Genomic DNA, 19769 nt, shown 5'->3' on the forward strand with positions numbered 1-19769 from the left:
AAATTGCCAGCGGGGCGTAAATGAGACGCGTCTGTAAAGCACGGGAAGCATAAAGCTCATAAAGTGGGATGGATGGCTCGTACATCACCAAGCATTAGCTTTAGCGAGTAGGAAAAAGAATACAAATTGGATTACCTAAGCAACCACACGCATCAGCAAAATGCATCATCATATGTCAGAGTGACCAATGGTCAAAATTTTGTTGGTAGTCCATCTAGGCCTCAATAAGCAACACACACACACACACAAAACAATTCCTGAATCCCCGCCATCCTAAACGGCACATTATTATGATGTACGACGTCTCATAAAAAGGCCCCCCACAACGGCATTCCGAGTCAGGAAGCCGCCGACCTTGACGTGTGAAATCGGATCCTAAAAGACTTTCGAGCTGGACGGCGTCCCGCTTCCTTCCGGTAAAAACAGCGCCGCGGGAGACGCGGCGATTTGGAAGCCGGCGGGACGATAAAGACGAACAGGAATCTCCATAAACAAGTTGGATCCCGCTTAGGGAATGTTTTGGGGAGCTCAAACGCTAGAAAACCTTAAGGGTCTTTAGATCTGTTTGGTTTTTGGCTCAAATGAGTCATCAGAAATGTATTTTTGATGGACTATGACAAAAAAAACTTATTTAAGATCAACTGTAGTCGGCTTTAATAATTCCGCAGCCGCAGCTCGCTCTTAACGGCGCCGAGAAACGAGCACAAAAGCCGCGATTGTAAAACCGTCCGCCGCTAATGGAGCGATCAGATATGCAGCATCCCTTGCTTCGCTTTCCATTATGACAAAAATTAGGACTGCACTCAAGGGCTGCAAACGCCGACAGTGTGTGTGTGTTTTTTTTTTTATTTCATTGAAATGCTATTTCATTCCTTGGTTGCATTTATTGTTGCCGTTCATCAACATACGAAAGAGATTAGGCTTGCCAGGCACATCTCAGAAAACGCTCTTAGGCTATCGGCGGCGTTAAAACAGGCAGGGTGGAGATAAGGACATGATGGTTTGTTTGATACGCCGTGTTTGTCATGTTGGCAGCGGGTTCTTTCCACATCTGAAACCCGACGCTCAGCAGCTTGACAGTCGCCCGTGGACGGATGAGAAGCTTGTCCCAGTGTGTCAATGTTTGGTGGAGGTGTGATGGGCACTCCCGATTGTTTTACGACTCCCGACTGCTAATGCCCAAACGTGGACACGCCTCCACCGCCTGTATATAAACCTGCTCCTGACCGATCATCAGCATCAAACTTTCTTCCTAGAAGGTGAAACAGTCTCACTGACTCCCGAAGACGAAATGGATCTCAGAGACATCATGTTGCTTCTGTTGCTGCAGCTCGTCACCCTCTGCTATGCACGACCCGGCTGGGTGAGTACCGGCGCTCTAAAACGGCTTTTTTTATGAAGTGGGATCGTTCACTTGGAACGGTGGACCATGTACTGTACTGGCTTGTGTTTCCTACTAAAGGGTCTCTAGATCTAGGCCTTTTTTTTTTTTCTCCTGGAGAGCTCAGTATTGTTCATTCGGTAATTTTACCGATTTGACATGTCGTCATCATTGCTCTCTTTTTTTTTTTTTTTCTGCTTTTTTTGAATTAAAAAAATAAAAATAAAAATTCCGCCTAGATCTAGGTCTTGAGTCAGTAATTTGGTCAAGGAAACTGATTATATAGATTGGTACACTCGGGAAAATAATGGAGTCGTTGGAAGGAATTAAAAAACGATCAGCCATCCAAGCTGGGAATTGTACAAGAGAGTCTTCTTGATGACTGTTTTCCTTTATCTTTGTACAGTGTGAACGGCTTGTGTTTCCTACTAAAGGGTCTCTAGATCTAGGTCTTGAGTCCGTACCTTGGTCAAGGAAAGTGATTATATAGATTGGTACACTCATTGGAAGGAATTAAAAAAACGATCAGCCATCCAAGATGGGAATTGTACAAGAGAGTCTTCCTGATGACTGTTTTCCTTTATCTTTGTACAGTGTGAACGGCTTGTGTTTCCTACTAAAGGGTCTCTAGATCTAGGTCTTGAGTCAGTACCTTGGTCAAGGAAAGTGATTTTATATAGATTGGTACACTCATTGGAAGGAATTAAAAAACGATCAGTCATCCAAGATGGGAATTGTACAAGAGAGTCTTCTTGATGACTGTTTTCCTTTATCTTTGTACAGTGTGAACGGTATTGACAAGGAATGGGAATGGAGGGTCTGTAGGCCAGACCCATCCTGAATAGTGTTAGAAGACCATCTTTGTCTTCCGCGTGTTCGTTTTCTTTCGGGTAGTGAGAATGTTGATTTTCTGAATACAGACTGGAGATCGGTGAACAGTTCCTTCGAAGGTTTTGTTTTTACAGAATATTCCGGACACAAGCGAGTTTACAGACAAATGGCTGCATTCTTCTCGTGTGTCGATTACAGACACTTACAACCTTTTTATACTATCTTGAAGGGCGGTTCCAAACAGTTATGACTAAATCCGGGCAGAAGACCCTCTTCAATAGTCACTCGTGTACTGTACGTAATAGACACTACAAGGTATTCAGTGCTTCTGGTTGGTAAACAATAAGGTAACCGCAACGGGGATGTGACCCACCATAAAAAGAAGATTGACAGCCCTTCTTTTAACGATCGTACCACTGTGGGTTGGTGTGCGGTTACCCTTTACTGAAGCTGACTTCAGGTGAGACAAGTGGGGCACACCTTGGACTGGTTGCTCAGATCTACAACTTTAGACAATTTATGGTCTTAAAAGCAGTAGAACTGTAGAACTGTTTTTATCATAGTTAGTTAACTTCATCTCGTTTTTATTTAGTCCATTTTTAGTCGACTATAAATCTAGCATTTTAGTCTATATTTTAGTCCATATTTTATTTGTCTAGTTTTAGTCAACGAAAACCGTCAACGTTTTAGTCTATTTTAGTCAGGACAATCATTTAAACCCAGTTTTTTTTGTGTGTGTGTGTGTGGGGGGGGGGGGGGGGGGGGATTAAGTTGAACCGTTGTAAAACTATTTCACATAAAATTTTCTCTCATCTTCAACTTGACACACAATTACAGTATATCAACAAGTAACTACTGTGGCTCCATGCTATGAGCTAGTAAATTAGCCAGCATTAGCGGTCGGATTAACTTTATTGTTGGAACGTTATAGCTGTAATGTTACGTTCTAATTATAATTGACTCTTTTTTTTTTTTTTTTAACCTTTCACCGTGAATCCACCTCCTGTCTGTACCATGTGTTTGTGCATTCTCGCAAACTGCAGAATTGAAGGGGGGGGGGGGGGGGGGTCACTGCATGTCACAGTGACAGATTAGCAGACAAGATTTGACAAAATCATATATTTTTTGGTCTCGTTTTTGTTCATGAACTAAAATGCCCATAAATTTTAGTCCAGTTTTTATGAAGTGATGTACATTTTTGTCTCGTCTTCATTAGTCAACGAAAATGCATACCGATTTAGTCCCAGTTATTGTTTATTAATGAGGGTTTTTTTGGTGTGGTGAAAAACGTGCGTTAACGAAATTATTTTTGTTTAGTTTTCGAAATTAAGACTACATAAAACCTTACGTCCCATTTGCATCCCATCTAAAGTGTATCCTTTCTTCCACTCTCTTTGCAGGACTTGTCTGTCGATAACGGTATGTGACCGGCATCCGAGACACGTCTGTGTTGCGACCGTCCTATCGATCCAAATCAATAGGTATCAAAGTGTGCGTGCATGTCGGCGCCACTGAATGTCATCTGCTTTTTCATTAGAGTACTCCGGGGAACCGGACGAGTACAGCATCACAGACACAATCCTGAAGATGAACAACGGTGAGGATTTGAAGGGGAAAATTGGAGATTTGATGAGGTTTATGAATGTCTTGTTCGTTCTTTCATTTAGGATCTGATGCACACCTGATGGAGGGGGACTTGATGCTTCCGAGAACGAGGACTGCCATGAAGTGCACGGTTAAGGCAAAAAACTGCCTGTGGCCAAAGTCTGGCAATGGCAAAGTCGTGATCCCCTACATCATGGCAGACAAATACAGTAATTTTGTTGTTCCTGATTTGTATTCATTCTGGATTGTTGACTTCGTTATTTACGATGGGGCTTTTTCATCGGCAGTCGATACGGAGAGGCGAACCATCGAAGTCGCCCTGAGGGGAATTGAGGCCAGAACCTGCATTCGCTTCATCCCGCGAACAACCCAGCGGGCTTACCTCAGCTTTGAGCCCAAATTCGGGTGAGTACAAAATAAAAATAGGATCTTCTGTTGTCAATAGGAGGAATACAAGCCTGAATTTGAGAGGTCTAATGTTAAAATGCTAAAGCACTGTTATGCCACTCCAGTCTCAATGTATGATGTGTCCTTTTAGCAGATAAGCTATTGCTAAACATGAAACCAGAAGCATCAAGGCTGGTCCACCAACAAAGATTATCACAGCATCAACACGACTTTGCAGTATTTTTAACCCCTCGGCGTTATTGTGACCATTTTTGGGCTTTTTGTTGGTTCTGACCAAGCCATTTCAAAATAAAATACTGGCCACGTTAAAGGAACCGTGATTAAATTTAGCATTGACGCTAGGCGCTAAAATGACATCAGCAACATAAAGGCTGGTCCAGCAATAAATATCAGCTCCTAAAGTATGTGGTCTGGGATTAATTGGGTTATTACAAGCCAGTGAGGCGTTCAGACAGTGGCATCTTAAAAGTCAAATTATTACCTATTGATGCTTTAAATGCATAACGACAAAAGCGAAAACTGCCAAAGACAACAGTTTTGTGGACACGTGTGCACTCATCCAGGTGTTTCTCAATGCTGGGCCGTATGGGAGGAAGGCAATTGGTGTCGCTGCAGCGTTTTGGCTGCGTCCAGCACGGCATCATCCAGCACGAGGTGCTGCACGCCATGGGCTTCTACCACGAGCACACGCGCAGCGACCGCGACCGGCACATCCTCATCCACTGGGAGAACATCCAGGAGTGTAAGTGCCTCTCCCCAAAATCAACCTTTATTTATTTATTTATTTATTCTTTTTAATGTTATTTTTATTTATTTATTCTTTTTAATTGTATTTTTATTTATTTATTTATTTATTCTTTTTAATTTTATTTATTTATTCTTTTTAGTTTTATTTATTTAATTTAATTTAATTTTATTTTATTTTATTTTATTTTATTTAGATTTATTTTGATTTGATTTGAATTTGAATTTGAATTTGATTTTGATTTTGAATTTGAATTTGAATTTAATTTTAATTTTAATTTTAATTTTATTTTATTTTTATTTTACTAAGCAGCGTCTTCACTTGCTCTTATTTTTTCATGTTTCCTGTCCTCAGATCAAAAGAACAACTTCGACAAGCAGGACACCAATAATCTCAATATCCCCTACGACTACAACTCCATACTGCACTACGGAAAGTAAGATGAAAAAGTACAAAAATAACATAATCCACACACACCTGTGCCGGATGCAACAAAGAACATAAGACGAGATGAAGTGTTTTTTCACTGGGCAACGAAACGACTCGCCCAAGAAACATGAAAAACGATGACCAACAGAAGGAGACAGGATGGAAAGACCTGTCGGTACTCGCTTATCAGCGCCCCGAGATCTTAGATAAGAAAGGAAGACGCTATTGAGGAGGGGGGGGTGGATCTGTCACTCGGCAGTGTTTGTAGTAACCCAATTGTCTCTCTGAATCCGTAGGACCGCCTTTGGAGTGCATCAGGCCATAACCATGACCCCGATCCCTGACGGCTCGGTGGAAATCGGCCAGCGGGAGGGTCTCTCTGAGCGGGATGTTCTCCGGATCAATCGCCTCTACACGTGCTAAAAATAGATATATAGGATGCTATGTGATGTGACATGTCATGTGACTCATTCAATAAACCAATGGCAGCCTGATTTCTTTGGGATGTTTTCATTCAGGACCGAGAGCGAGACAGCCATTAAAAAAAGTGTTGACAATTTTAAGAATTTCAAATAACAACCATGGAGACAAAACCTGGGATGAGCAAATTTTGGGGCTCAACGGCCATCTACTAAATGTTGTTTTTGTAATAAAATAGGAATTCATTGCTATGTTTTTAAACTCAATTTTAATACATTACCTAATGAGATCAAAAAAAAAATACTGTGAATAAAAACAAATAAATACATTTTAATCAACCACCTTGCGCGTGGACACAAAACAACTATAAAGTTTGAAAATATTGTTTATAAACATTAGTTTAGCTTCATTAGCTTTAGCGCCTTTGAGTTCTGTTATTTATTTATTTTTACGCGGACATTAATACCAATTTGGGGATTACCAAAACAGACCGCTACATGTCACCAGATAATGTCTTGGTGAAGCAGCATGTGGTTTGTTGTGCTCAGTTATTCTCATACACTATATTCAAGTAGCCATTTGCAATCGGAAAATATACAATGCAACGCCTTATCCGAAAAAAAGAAGCAATCATCTTAAAGTTACAATATGGAACTTTATTCCCCCAAAATAACTTTACAATAATTTTTTTATTTGACCATTTATGACCGAAATGCCTTTTAATTAGTAGATTAACACCTTAGCTGTTCACAATGCGTACTCCTGTAAGCCTCTGGCTAATAGTTTTCAGACTGGATTCGGGTTAGTATTTCCCGCACCCTGTCTGCGGATGTGACGTAATGTGCGTGGTGTGCAGTTTCATTTTTCATCAGCAGGTGGCACTAGCGATTCGAAATGGAATGTTCTACGTTCAGTAGCTTTAACAAAGTAACAGTTAACAAAAAAAATATAGTTTTAGTTTAGCAAACGGTGACAAAGAAACAAATTTAATTAGACGGGCAAAAAAAAAAAAAAAAAGACTGCAGGGCAGATATGTAGCAATGTCTTTCTAAATGAGTTCATTTCCATGGCTCAGCCTTGTTGTAATTAAGTTTTAAGGATTTGTAGAGTCACAGGGAAAGTGCGGGGGTGCGTCTCTCGCGGGGAGCCGCGGCTGACGATGTGTCGGGACATAAAGCGTAAACCTCGCGCTAACCCTGTTGAGATTTAGTTGCATTTGTCATCCGGCTACATCCCACACTCTTTTATTCTTGTTTTTCTTCCACTCTTTGAAATCCTCCGCCGTCGCGCGAGAGATGGCGGGTGTGAAAGGATTGCGCGGAGATTCAGGCACAGATTCCGACAGCGCTAATTTGTCCGTGGTGTGATCTATGATGGCACACGCGGCTGCGACGGCCTGACGTCGGGGACCGTTGGAGGATTAAATGCGAACTTTAAAGCTCGCAGACTCTTGACGGACGCTTTACATTTTATAGTCGAGTTTTGCTCCGTATTCATCTTCACGGGCGTGAACTATTTACACTTTTCTTGTTTGCTTTTTTTAAATATTCAACACCCTCGCTATGCATGCTTCAAGAAGCTCTGGTTAAAGTCGAATTACTAAATGACCCCTGCAGGATCCCGAATCCTGTGACAGGAGCGCAAACACATTTGAACAAAAATGGCAGCTGTAACATAGTGTCGTTGTCGTACATAAAATACAAAATTTTCTAATTTAACTCGCAAATTCACTCGCAACCACTGTCACTGAAGCAACCCCCCTTCACTCCCGGTTGTTTTACTGGATTTTGACTGATTTTGCAAGGCCCAGAGAATATTGTGTCCTATTGCTATAAAAAGATGAAACCTACCAAAAGAAAGATTAGAGTGTCTTTTTTTCATCAGGAAAAAAACATATTTGTATCTGTTTCCGTTTTGCAGCAATTAGCATTAGAATATATCTAAGTTTCATCAATATTCGCATTCCTGGTGAAAACACTGGCAAGAAGAGATTTTTTGCAACATGCCCCCTGATTGCTCTCTTATACTCTGCTGCCACCTGCTGGTCGTTTTCTGTAATAACTATGATTGCTTTAAACGACCTCTACAGGTCAGAGGATGCATCAAAGCCTTCTGTATGCTCTACCATTAAAAAAAAAACATTAAAAGACGTATAAATACGTTTTTGGGATCACAGCGTTATTTAAAATAGAACATTTTTATACGTTTTGGGGGGCAAATGATTTTCACATTGGCATTTTGCATACAAGTGGTGCAGAGAAGATCATGAAGGCTTCGGTTTACTACAAGGCAAAAGTTTTAATGTAAACAAACAAGAGCATTTAGTTCATCCAGTGTCGTGGGATGCATTCCTCGCGATTAGGCAGTTGTAACAGCGCTGATATTCTTCACCCAATAAAAAAAAAATCATGGCTAAAATTCTACAATAGTGCAAACAAGCAAATGCATGACAAAAAAAAATGGCTGCTTAAACGGACATAGCAGACATTTAGATGGCGACTTTCCTCACCACATGCATTTACTTCCTTCCTCGCTTATAATGAGCCGGAATCCGCCGTGTTCATTTCAAATGCTTTCTAAAAAAAAAATCAGCCGAAGCCAATATGAGGCTTCGCCGATCTCAATTGAGTTGGCCGTCCCCCAACGTTTCAGTCATTTAGCGCCTTTTGTTTCCGGGTCCCGGTGGTGCCGCTCGGCGACAAGACGCCGTCTCAAGCGAGCGTTTTTGCGCTTTTTAAAAAGATGAAAATGACTCGGTTGGATGTTCTAATTCCGCCGACTAAAGCCTTTTGTTATCTTCATTTAAACCTGTGAATAGGATTTTACTCGTCCCACGTGGCGTTTGCATTAAAAAAAAGTGTACCGAGAAGGGATTTAGCAGAAGAAGCGGTGTCCAATAACTCTTTATAAGCAATTATGCTTCTCCTCTCTGCAGCCTTAAAAACGACAACTAGTTTGAGCCCCTATTTCATGAAGTAAGTGTCCAGTGTACTTTTTTCAGATTCATTTTCTACGGCATATTAAATGAAACAAAGCATGCTGGATTATTCTAGTTGAATTGGGATTCCGTTTTCAACGGCAAGATTATCATACTTTAATGAACAAATTAGGGGAGTTTATTCCTTTCATGTAGAGTATTTATGTTAATTAATGGGTTTTTTTATATCTAAAAAATGAGGGGAAGTTTTTTTCCCTAAACTTTAAATAATATATAATAATAATATATAATAATAATAATAAATAATAATCTTAAAATTTTAAAATTAAAAAGTCTAAAAGTTATTTTATTTTCATTTCGATTTTCAAAAAAAATAAAATATAGACTCCTTTTTTCTAAATCATAATTTTTCAAGATAGCCACCAGAGAAAAATAAGGATAAATTAGGTTCAGCACGGAAAAACACCCAATTTCTCCCGCCTACTACCCATGCTCCATCATTGCCTGTCGTCGTTACTTTTTTTTTTTTTTTTTTTTTTTAACATCAGCATCCCACCTCATCAACAAATGAACAAATGAAATTGTGCCTCGGGCCCCAATTTGGTTAGCGCCAACCCTGGATAAAAGGTACGGATATATGTTTTTATTTTTTTACTGAAGGGAGGTGTGAAGATTTTTTACGAAGAATTTTAAAAGATTATTTATTAAATTTAAAAATATATAAAATCAGATTTTTATTTATTAAATTACATTAAAAAAATATCTGATTTCTACATTTACTTATTTCACTTACTGTATGTGTATACTTTTGTAATTCAATGAGGACTGATTACATTTTTATGAGCATTGCTTGTTTTTCATTAGTTTGGGAATTAATTAAAAAAAAAAAAAACTAAGTAGGGCTGATCGTTTATGAAGAAAATATTCATCATGATTATTTTGGTAATAATTTAAATCACAATTATTTTTGGGGTACAAAACAAGTAAATATTTGAATGTAAAAATAATTAAGACAATTGAAATTCTTTGAAACACTATTATGCAAGTTTATTTTGGATGAAACGAAATGTATTAATATTAGTTATGTTAAAATTTAAAAAGGTGCAAATGTATTAATTTAAACAACTCAAAATGAGTATTAATAATCCTTTTTTTCTGATTATGCTGATTTTGTAATTGTGAAGTGTAATAATTGAAATTGTAATTTAATTTCGATTCATTGCACAACCCTACCTTTAAGATTAATATTAAAAAGGAAAATCCAGGTTTCATAATTATAGCCATGATTTAAAAAAAAAAAAACTGAGCGAATATTATGCTTTTATGACATTAATTGAAGTGACTTTTTTCTTGAAAGGCCGTTTTCAGGTTTTCACTGGTGTTGTTGAAGGACACTGGGTCCCAAATTAAAGGCGGTCCTTCACATAAAATGTCTGTTCTTGAATAAATGGCTTCCTAAAACCAGTATAAAAAAAAAAATAAAAAAATGAGGGCTAGTTTTAATGTTTTGATTTGAAGTCATCTGCGATGCTAAACGCACAGTAAAACCGAAATCAACATTTTCACAAAGAAAGTGTTTTGTAGCGCGAGACAATTAAGAGGCTGCCGGGAAGACGGCGGCCAAACTCCCGACACGGCGCCGCCGCTTTCATGAAGGACCCCGAGGAGCCGCATGTGAACTTGTTGGATTACTGATCCGAGAACAGCGGCTTACAAGCTGCCGCGTTGTCGCTGTGTTCTCACAGCGCATACATATTTCATGGCTTCTTCCTGGCTCGCCGAAACCACGATTGGGGACGGAGTTGCTTTAATATAAAAAAAAATTAAAAAAAATCGGAGAGAATTCTTGGTTAAAAAAAAAAAGAAATGTGAGAAGACTTTCTTCAAGCACAGCTGGTGAGTGTGGGAGAAAAATATCGCTAATAAAAAGGCTATAATAATAAAAGAGTCACAGCTGTCAGAGATGACACGTTAACATTCGTGACGAGCCACTTTGATTGATTGATTGATTAATTCATTGATTTTATACTCTGGGGAAAAAGTGCAAAGGTCAGGGGTACTATTTTGATCAATTACAATCCATTGCTAACCAAAACATCATTATCAGTCTTTGTGGAACAAATTGACAAATATACCAGTAGAACCGTATGTGGGGAGTCAAATTACAGCCAATGCTGTAAATAAGTTCGCAATAATTACGGTACTGTAATATCTTGAGAACAACACGTTTTTCATTTTTCCAAAAAAAAAAAAATTGGAAAAAAATCACTCAAAAAAGTACGCGTGAAATCACAAGACGAAATTAGGGATTGTGAAAAAAATGTGTTTTCATTACAACGATATGTATGTCTTATTCTTACAAATGTATATATAGTAACTAGAGCCTGACCGATCAATTGGCCATGACATGGGGGGGAATTGTCCGATTTCTTTTTCACTATTTTTACCTTTTTTAAACATTGACACATTACACCATAAGACAAATATGACCTTTTAAAAAAAAAATAATAATAATAATAAATATATATATATATATATATATATATATATATATATATATATATATATATAATTTTTTTTATTATTTTTATTTTTATTTTTTTGCATTAATCGGCAGAAGAATCTGAATATTATTTTACTAAATATCGGAATGAGCATAGGTCTCAAAAATCAATCAATCAGGCGCCAATAATGACCATTTCCACTGCTCACCAAGAATCGTGATGACCTTGTGAGTGAATTTGTCCTGAAACGGGTCGGGGGCGAAGAGCAAGAAAAACGGGTCTGAAAATGAAAACCAAAATTTCTGACCCAATGTCGCGTTTTACATCACCCCAGACAGCAAGAAGCTGTTTTTTTTTTTTTTTTGCCACATCGCTATTTTTTGCAACCCAAAATTGGCCTGGCCTACCCAGGGACTTTTTCTTCTTTGTTTTTATGACGTCACATGTTCGACTGGCAGAAATGACGGTATTCGTATAACATAGAGAACGATTAGCATTCGAGTTTAAACCCCATTTGGTAACGAAAGCGGAGGAAGAAGCGTCATACTGAAGACGTTCCCGAAGATTGTCAGGGTCGTCCGTCATCGTTATGTCGTTGTCTCTTGCCGCGCCGCCGCTCTTTGCATTTTAGCCGCTTAATTCCCTGAGACAAATACGAGCGCGGCCGACTGTGCCGTCGAGCAACGCAAGCTGCTGCTCAACGCTACATTAAGCCACCGCGCTGGGCGGCGGCCTGATGGATTTCTTTATTAAGCGGCCGGGCCGCCGTGTGAAGGTCAAGCGGGTTCGTCGCGTGTTTGTGAGCCAACTTTTAAAGGTTGGTTAGCTTTAAGCTCCCGCCCACAAAGACCAAAAGCGATTCCAGCCACTCCATTATTTGTAATGATCCCGCAGGCAAATATCATAAAGGGGCTCAGAAGAGGTTCGATCCCTTATTTGGATGGTATAGGCTGGAAGAAATCAATATTATTCTAGCCTCTTAATCCTGATTGTAAATCACACGTTGATGACATTGACACAAGCAGCTGGCCTAGCAGTTAGCACATCTAACTCACAGTTACGGAGATTTATGTTCCAATCTTGTTTTTTTCCTTCCTGTGAAGTGTTAGCATGTTCTTTCCGTGCCGCATTGGTGTTTACCAGGTATTTTTAGATTCGATAGATAGCGAGCCAGCTAGCATTTATAAATTAACAGTAAGGAACAGACCGTGTCAAATTAGCATTCTAGCTAACCCAAAAAGTAGCATCTACCGATGAGCCTTCTCTCAGATAAACGACATCTTCGGGTCTCAAAATGTAGTTCAGGGCGGATGCAGTAAAGACTATTCCATTACGGGTGTTAGGTTCCAGGCACAAAACAGGAAATCCGATATTTATTTTTGCTTAGGCATGTTTTTATAGCATTTATGGCACTCTTTCAAAACACCTTTAAAATAATGCAAAAAATATATATATATATTTTCCATTGAAAGAGAACAAGAGCAAAGGATAAGATCAAATATTGTTGTGTGTTACAGTGCAACGATCATTTTTGTTGTATGTCCTTGAAAAACACCAGTTTTGCTTTTTTGTTTTTTTCCCCAAACTAACAAACTTACCATGTCACAATATACATTCATACATGCCCAAAGATGTACATTATAAAACAAACCTACGCCCAACACTTTCTGTAAGCATTGAAGAGAACTTCACGCTCAACGACATTCAGCAAAAACTAGACTGAGCTTGAAATACTTCCTGTTTTCACTGTTCTTTCAAATTTACAGCGTCAAAAACGACGACTAAAACCTGGACTCAACTAATGAATATTGTTCCGGAATAACCGTATTTGATGACAGAGGCTACAAATGTACAGCGTACCGCCGTCACGTGGCCGTAGATCACCGTTGGTGTCTAAGAAAACTCGTTCAGACGAAATCTAATACATTTGCAGCTGATTTTGTCTCACTTGTTCCTCAATCAATCCCTCATGAACGATCAAAGACTCGGCTAATCGGTGACTACGCCCGTCAGACGTATAAGCTATGATTATTAATCGTACGTCTCCATTATTGGCCAGCAGGAGGCCCCGTCTTCCCGTCGCCGCTAATTACTGTCGCACCGGGACGCGCTTCCTCCCATTCGCGTCCTCGCCGTGGAATTGTCATCTCCCGACAGCTGTTCCCGATTTTCCATTTATTACACACACTCCGCTATTTTTAATTACTTTGCGGGCGATTGCTCCCAAATCACTTTTAAGCTAATAAATGGGATGACGTCTCGCAAGTCAAGTTGAGCTTTCATCAGTGGCCGTTTTAACATGCGCACAGATGAACGTGTAATGAAATACACAATGATTTCATGCCAAGGCATGAACCTTATTCCCCCCTCAGCGGCGATGTGTCAACAAATGGTCGTTTAGAACACGGGTTCTCAAGATGGGGTCGGCGAGCCGTAAATTAGGGGCACGCTTAATTTGTGGTAAGTTATGTCGTATTTAAAAGCACCTTTGGGACAATTACAAATGTAAAAGGTTGGCTATGATATATGGAGGTGAGACAAGGTGACGTCTGATAAAAAGAATTTTGTTTTTGTTTTGTTTTTCTGAAAAAAAGAAGAAAAAAATTAAAAAAATAAAAAAAAATTTAAAAAAATAATAATAATAATTTTGGGTTTAGAAGCACATATCTCGAATGGAAAAATTCAGTGTTTACAAAATAGTTGGAAACTTCTGGAAGCCTGTATAAGAACCAGACATTGGATCAAATCAGTTTGAAGCAAAAATCGATCCAAAATCGAAAAATCCATCCTGAATCGAATCGCGCACAAAAAAATATCGGAATGGAATCGTGACACAGGCATAGATTCCCACCCCTAGAAGACAATCATCATGTTAATGATTTCTCACATTGATTAGGAAACAGAAAACTACCAATATGCAACACTATTTCCATCAATCTTTTCATCGTTTAGATTTTCAAATATCCTAGAAAATCCCAATGTCCCATCAGTGATGAGCTATTTTTGGAAACATGTTGCTGAGCCCTGCTTCATAGTAATTATTGAATCGAAAACGCGACCAAAAACATAAAATGCTTTCCAGTTACTTGCAATATGGTATTCGAAACAACATTGTACCACATGCTGCTTCACCAAGACATTATTTATTAGAATTTTCATGTCGCTTATAACAACAACGTTTTGTAATCCCAGTTCTATATCGTCCCCCTAAGATGTCGTCGTCTGCCTTCAGAAATAACCAATGAGAAGTAATTATGTTGTTTTCCCCCCTCACTTTGTTTACAATAGAATGTTTCGAGGAGGACTTTTTGTCCCCGTAGAGTTTTTTTGCCGACTCGTATATTTGCAAACATGTAGGCCAATTAAAGGATGCAATTAATTAAGCACGCTTCCGGGAAACTATTACGACAAACAAACAGGATAAAGCGGCGTAAAAAACCTTGTGACGTTTGAAAGCACTACTTTTGGAAAAAAAAAAAACTGCATATGTTTCCGAGAATGAGAAAATGTCATTTCTTCTATGGCGTACGCGCTCGGCTGAATTCTCTGCAAGCGCATCACAAGGACATAAAAAAGAACAACTGAGAGCTGCATGTGAGCCACTTGTGCAGCACCCAAACCCGACCATTTCAACATTTTCATTGGCTTAATGTTTTTCATTTGGGATTTAAGACAGCATTCATCGCTGTTGCTTTTGTGGAGAAGAGAAACAAAACAAACAAATACAAGAATAAAAAAATCAATTTGGCAGGTTCCAAAATGTGTCTTTTGTTGCTCATTGCGAGGGCCAGCTGATGATGATGTCATCTATGATGTCATCTATTCAAACAATTTTGAATTGAACCAAAAATACAACTTTTTTTTTTTTTTTTTTTAATAAAAAGGTGATATTAGAAGAAAAAAAGTTGGGATCTTACTAGAAACCCAAATTCCAATGAAGTTGGGACGTTGAGTAAAAATGTGAAAAATCGTTTTCAACCTTTACATGGTTGAATAAACTACCAATAAACTTTATTTTTATTCATTTATTTTTGGGCAAATATTGTCTCATTTTGAATTTGATCTGTGCCCGCAACATGGCACAATTCTGCCTAGCAACAAGTGACTTCAAACATTCCATTTTGCCGGGACGCTGTGTTGAACTGTACGTTTGTCTGTTAAGTACTATAAAAATTACTATTACTAAATTGCCAAAAATAAAAAGAATGACTAATAATGCTTGGTATCGGTGAGTACTCGAGTAAAAAAAAAAAAAAAGGTCACTAGGTATTGTGTAAGAAAGTCAATTATCATTCTCAAGCATGAACCCTCCCTGAAGGAGAAAACGAGCAAAAGATAAGCTAACCTTCTCACCGACGTCCAACATGAGGATTTTGGTACCCGAAGAAGCCGTGATGCAGAAAGATAAACGATTTTACCGTTAGCGCTGAGCCTCTATGTCCAAATGGGATTACAATTCCGGCATGGTGGGTTCACATAGAGCATTTATTTTTTTTCTTTCTGCTGTCGTTCTGATAGTTGTTTTGCGACAGAAGCTAAATGAAATCAACTCTTTTTTTTTTCTTTTTTTTTCCCACCCCTCATAACCGCCTGGACACGGTGCGTTCCAGTGTGATACCTGGCGAGGCGCGAGGCTTCGTCAGACCATGAAATTGAGCAATGTAACCTCGTCTTGTGCAGAGGAACAAACACGGAGTCGGCGTGAGAGGGAAGGAGCGAGGGATGAAAGGTAGAAAGAGAGGGAGGAATCCCGTTGTTTGGCATCGTGCGGATAAAACGACATGACCTTGCTAATGACCTCCAAACCCCTCCATTTTCTTCTCACCCGGCGGGCATAACGCTCACTTTTGATTGACAGTGTCATTTAACATTCATGCGCCTTGTGGTGGTTGTCGTCATCCTACCGCCGTTTCTCACATTTTATTCTGTGCGGGACTAAAAAATGTATTCGGGAAATAGCAACAAAAAATAAGTTTTGTTGCAAAAACCAGGCGATTGCATTTTTTTGTTTTTAATTCAATAGTTAACTCGCGATTAATCGCAAATTTTATATCTGTTCTAAATGTGCAATAGAATGTACAATAAAATATTTTTTTCCAACTCTTCTTGACATAAAAGTGGAAAAAAACGTTTAACTAATAGATATGGCTAGATCTTTTTTTTTTTAGTCATTGACACAGTAACGTCACAATAGTTCATAAAATTGAGTTAAAAAGATGCACTGTACTGTCAAAAAACGAGTGTGATATTGATTTGTGTTGGTCATTTTTCTGCCACTAGATGGCATTATTGCATTTGTAAGACGGTGACAGCTCAGTGCATTTTTCTTTTCATAGAGCTATCTAATCTTTAACATGAAGTAACTTGTATATGTAACTTATATATATACAGTATAGCCCTGCAATGGGCTGGCAACCAGTTCAGGGTGTACCCCGCCTACTTAGCTGAACATATTTTCAAGTGGATGCCCCGCCCCTTCGCACCCCTCTTTACACGTCACTGGGTTTTGGTGTAGTGGCTATTTCTCATGCTCGAAAGAGATTTGAACAATGTGGAGAAGAGGAAGGACTGCACGAGTATGAAATGGGTCGGGGGGGGGGGGGGGGGGGGATCGGTTTAGGATGGCAAAAGAAGAAGAGGAAAGGGGCAATTGAGTCAGGAGAGTGAAAGTGAAGGAAGTCCATGCATCACGCCGCCAGCCTCTGTCCCGAGCGCACTCCCCATGATGGATGGCCACGCGTCCGGGCCTTAATTCAAAGTCGATGGCGTCTATAGATACCTGTCACTACAAGCCACACACGCTGATACTTGCACGGCCCCAGAGTGCACGAAAGAAGTGGAGCAGTTGGGAATGAAAGTAAACATTTATTTTGGGGGAGTGTGGGGGGTGGTGGTGGTTCTTCCCCCTTCCCCAAAATGTCAAGAGCGTACTGGAATTGAAAATGCAGAACGGAAGGGGGAAAAAAACTTTTGGGTTAATATATATACAGTATATATATATATATATATATATATATTTATATATTTTTTAAATTAAGTCCTTATTTAATTTGTTCAAGAGTAGTAGTGTTTTGTTGAAATTAAAATGTATTAATTTTACTTTATTTATCAAGTATTGATCACTACTAATAATACTTTAAATAAAATAATTGTAACTGTACTAAAAAAAAAATCTGAATACTCAATGCCAATTTTTTTCCACAATATAAAAAGGCTTTAGATAAAAAAAAAAAAAATCAAGTTTTATTTTCAGAATATTAGTAAAAAAAAATATTTTAAATTAAACATATTTTATGAAGGGAAAAAAAGTCTGCATTACAAGAAAAAACTGAATCGTTTTTGGGGGTTTTTGACAGAGAAAGTTGTAATCTTACAAGAATAAAATCCCCAAAATTATTGGTAAAGGCATAAAAATTATTTAAAAAGATTATGAGAAAAATACATTGAAATTCCACTAATTGTAGTTTTTTTCTGGATGTCATATATCTGAGAGAAAAAATTGGAATCTTACCAAAATAATATATTTTAATGAGAAAAAGTCTATTTAGAACGAAGTCCTTTTTTTTTTTTGACATCACATTTTTTCAAGATGAATAGTCAATTAAAAAAAATAAAATAAAATTTGTGCATACTTTCATTCATAGCTGGAAGGCAGCACAGCAATACATGTGGTCACACTTAACATCACAGATGACCTTGTTAGTCGTAAAGATACACTGAAATCCTCATCACAACACTCAAATTCCAGCCTGCATCTTGTCATCATTAAAGCCGGCCCCTCAGGGCGCCCCCGGGCCTTACCCGTCGCCCGTGACCTCCACTGCGGCGTACACAGTGCGGCCGAACCTTTCCTCCCTGAGGCCACGGGCCGAGCGCCCCGGAGAGAGAGGCAGGCCGTCGCCGCGGGCAACCAGCTGCACGGATGCTCGACATCGCCTTCGGGGTACGAATGCACCGCCGCTGCAAAGTCTATACTTTGGTTACTGTCATAGACAAAAGTATTGGGACACCAGGAAATGGAAATCATTCACATCCTGTCTCATCTTCCCAGCATCACTAAGCCACGCCTCCTCTCCATTCGGATGCAAAGCAGGGGGGGAAAAAGGCGAGATGAAATTATCTTTTGGCGGCGTATTTTGGTGAGACGGAGGCCGTTATTAAGACACGGTGACACACGCGCCTCCGAAATGATCCCCGGACGCTGCGTCACGCCTCATAAAAGTCCCCAAGGTGCCTTTCTTGCTCATCACGTACTGAGCGGCGCCACATCTGCCATCAATCACGGCGCTTCCGTCAGGATGCAGAGAGTGCAAAGAGGGGGAATGTCTTGTGTTTTATTAGATTGCGCAGACAAAATCATATTAGTTTTGGAGCTCTCAGACGACGGCGGGGCGGCCTTCCTGTCCGCAGGTGACGGCGAATAGATTGCCTGTTTTGCGGATGTTGATGGGCTTTGGCGCAATCTATGATGACAGTCCGATAATTGTCATAAAACTGTTCTTATTAAAAATCGTACTTCTTATTGTGAGAAATGAGACTTTATTTACCCACAGTTGGACTTTCATGAAATGAAATGACGCATTTATAATACAAGCAAATAACGAGAAATGTTTTGCTAACCTTAATTGACTAGATAATGCCATTTATATCTTTTTTTTTTGTTGTGAACTACTCTCTTTCTATCACATGCTCAGATAGCATTTGCTAGCTAAAAGCCAACCAGAGTGATCTATTGTCACTGACGAGGTCACGAAAATCTCTTCACAATTCTTAATGCAGCGTTTGTTACTGCTTATAATTAACTGTATTATGAATGTGTTTGGTAAGTTTCTGGATATGTGCGCAAATTATTTCATGAAAACATTGACAGTGGATGAAATGCTAATTAATGACCTCTCGGCTATGCTGTTTGCCTGCTATGGTGTGAATGTATTGGTATTGATTGGCATTAACCATTGATCTAACAATCTTATCTAAAGACACACAAACACTCGCACGCACGCACGCACATACACATTTTCACCCACATACAAAAAAAAAAAAAATATATATATATATATATATATATATATATATATGTATATTTAAAAAAAATAATGATTTAAAAAATAAAATAATAATTTAAAAAACCGAATGAACAATACTGAGCTCTCCAGAAAAAAAAGAGAGAAAAAAAAGGGGGGGAAAAAAAAGACAGTTTGTTTTTTCTAGATTTTTCTAGAGTTATCATTTGTGTTTAAAGTTTTATAAATACAGACAAATCATCCATCTCTGTTTCATGAGCCCGTCGACGGCGTTTCTCATTTCGCTCAACGCGAAACTATAACGGACTTTCTGAAGACAAAAGTTAACGTGGATTTTTTTTTTTTAAATCCACAATTTGTGATTGTCTTTACGTTATGTTTGGTTGGTTGAGTGTGGCAATAAACTGGCTTTCTTTTTTGAAGACTTTCCGTAGTTGTGAAGTCGGCTGCCGCGCCATGGGTCGAGCTTGCGAGTCCTCGAAAC

At 38.9% G+C, this 19769-nt stretch overlaps 2 protein-coding genes across 8 annotated transcripts in view; one reads left to right on the top strand and one right to left on the bottom strand.

The window, feature by feature from the left end:
* Positions 1-19769, bottom strand: part of LOC144039467 (MAM domain-containing glycosylphosphatidylinositol anchor protein 2) — a 224113-nt gene that overhangs the window by 132998 nt on the left and 71346 nt on the right. The window lies entirely within an intron of this gene.
* LOC144039345 (low choriolytic enzyme-like) lies at positions 1009-5893 on the top strand. Its single transcript, XM_077552602.1, has 8 exons — positions 1009-1363; positions 3613-3631; positions 3750-3809; positions 3880-4026; positions 4105-4222; positions 4789-4967; positions 5325-5406; positions 5696-5893. The coding sequence occupies exons 1-8, from the start codon at positions 1292-1294 to the stop codon at positions 5820-5822; spliced, it is 804 nt and encodes a 267-aa protein (XP_077408728.1). The 5' UTR covers positions 1009-1291; the 3' UTR covers positions 5823-5893.

The sequence above is a fragment of the Vanacampus margaritifer genome, chromosome 19 (assembly GCF_051991255.1).
Source record: "Vanacampus margaritifer isolate UIUO_Vmar chromosome 19, RoL_Vmar_1.0, whole genome shotgun sequence".
In the NCBI taxonomy this organism is placed as follows: domain Eukaryota; kingdom Metazoa; phylum Chordata; class Actinopteri; order Syngnathiformes; family Syngnathidae; genus Vanacampus; species Vanacampus margaritifer.

What these genes read in the sequence shown, in the direction of transcription:
- LOC144039345 (XM_077552602.1), top strand. Translation starts at nt 1,292, where the DNA reads ATGGATCTCAGAGACATCATGTTGCTTCTGTTGCTGCAGCTCGTCACC. An exon ending in CATCATGGCAGACAAATACA is followed by an intron (nt 4,027 to 4,104) that starts GTAATTTTGTTG and finishes TTTCATCGGCAG; the next exon opens with TCGATACGGAGAGGCGAACC. An exon ending in CTGGGAGAACATCCAGGAGT is followed by an intron (nt 4,968 to 5,324) that starts GTAAGTGCCTCT and finishes TCCTGTCCTCAG; the next exon opens with ATCAAAAGAACAACTTCGAC.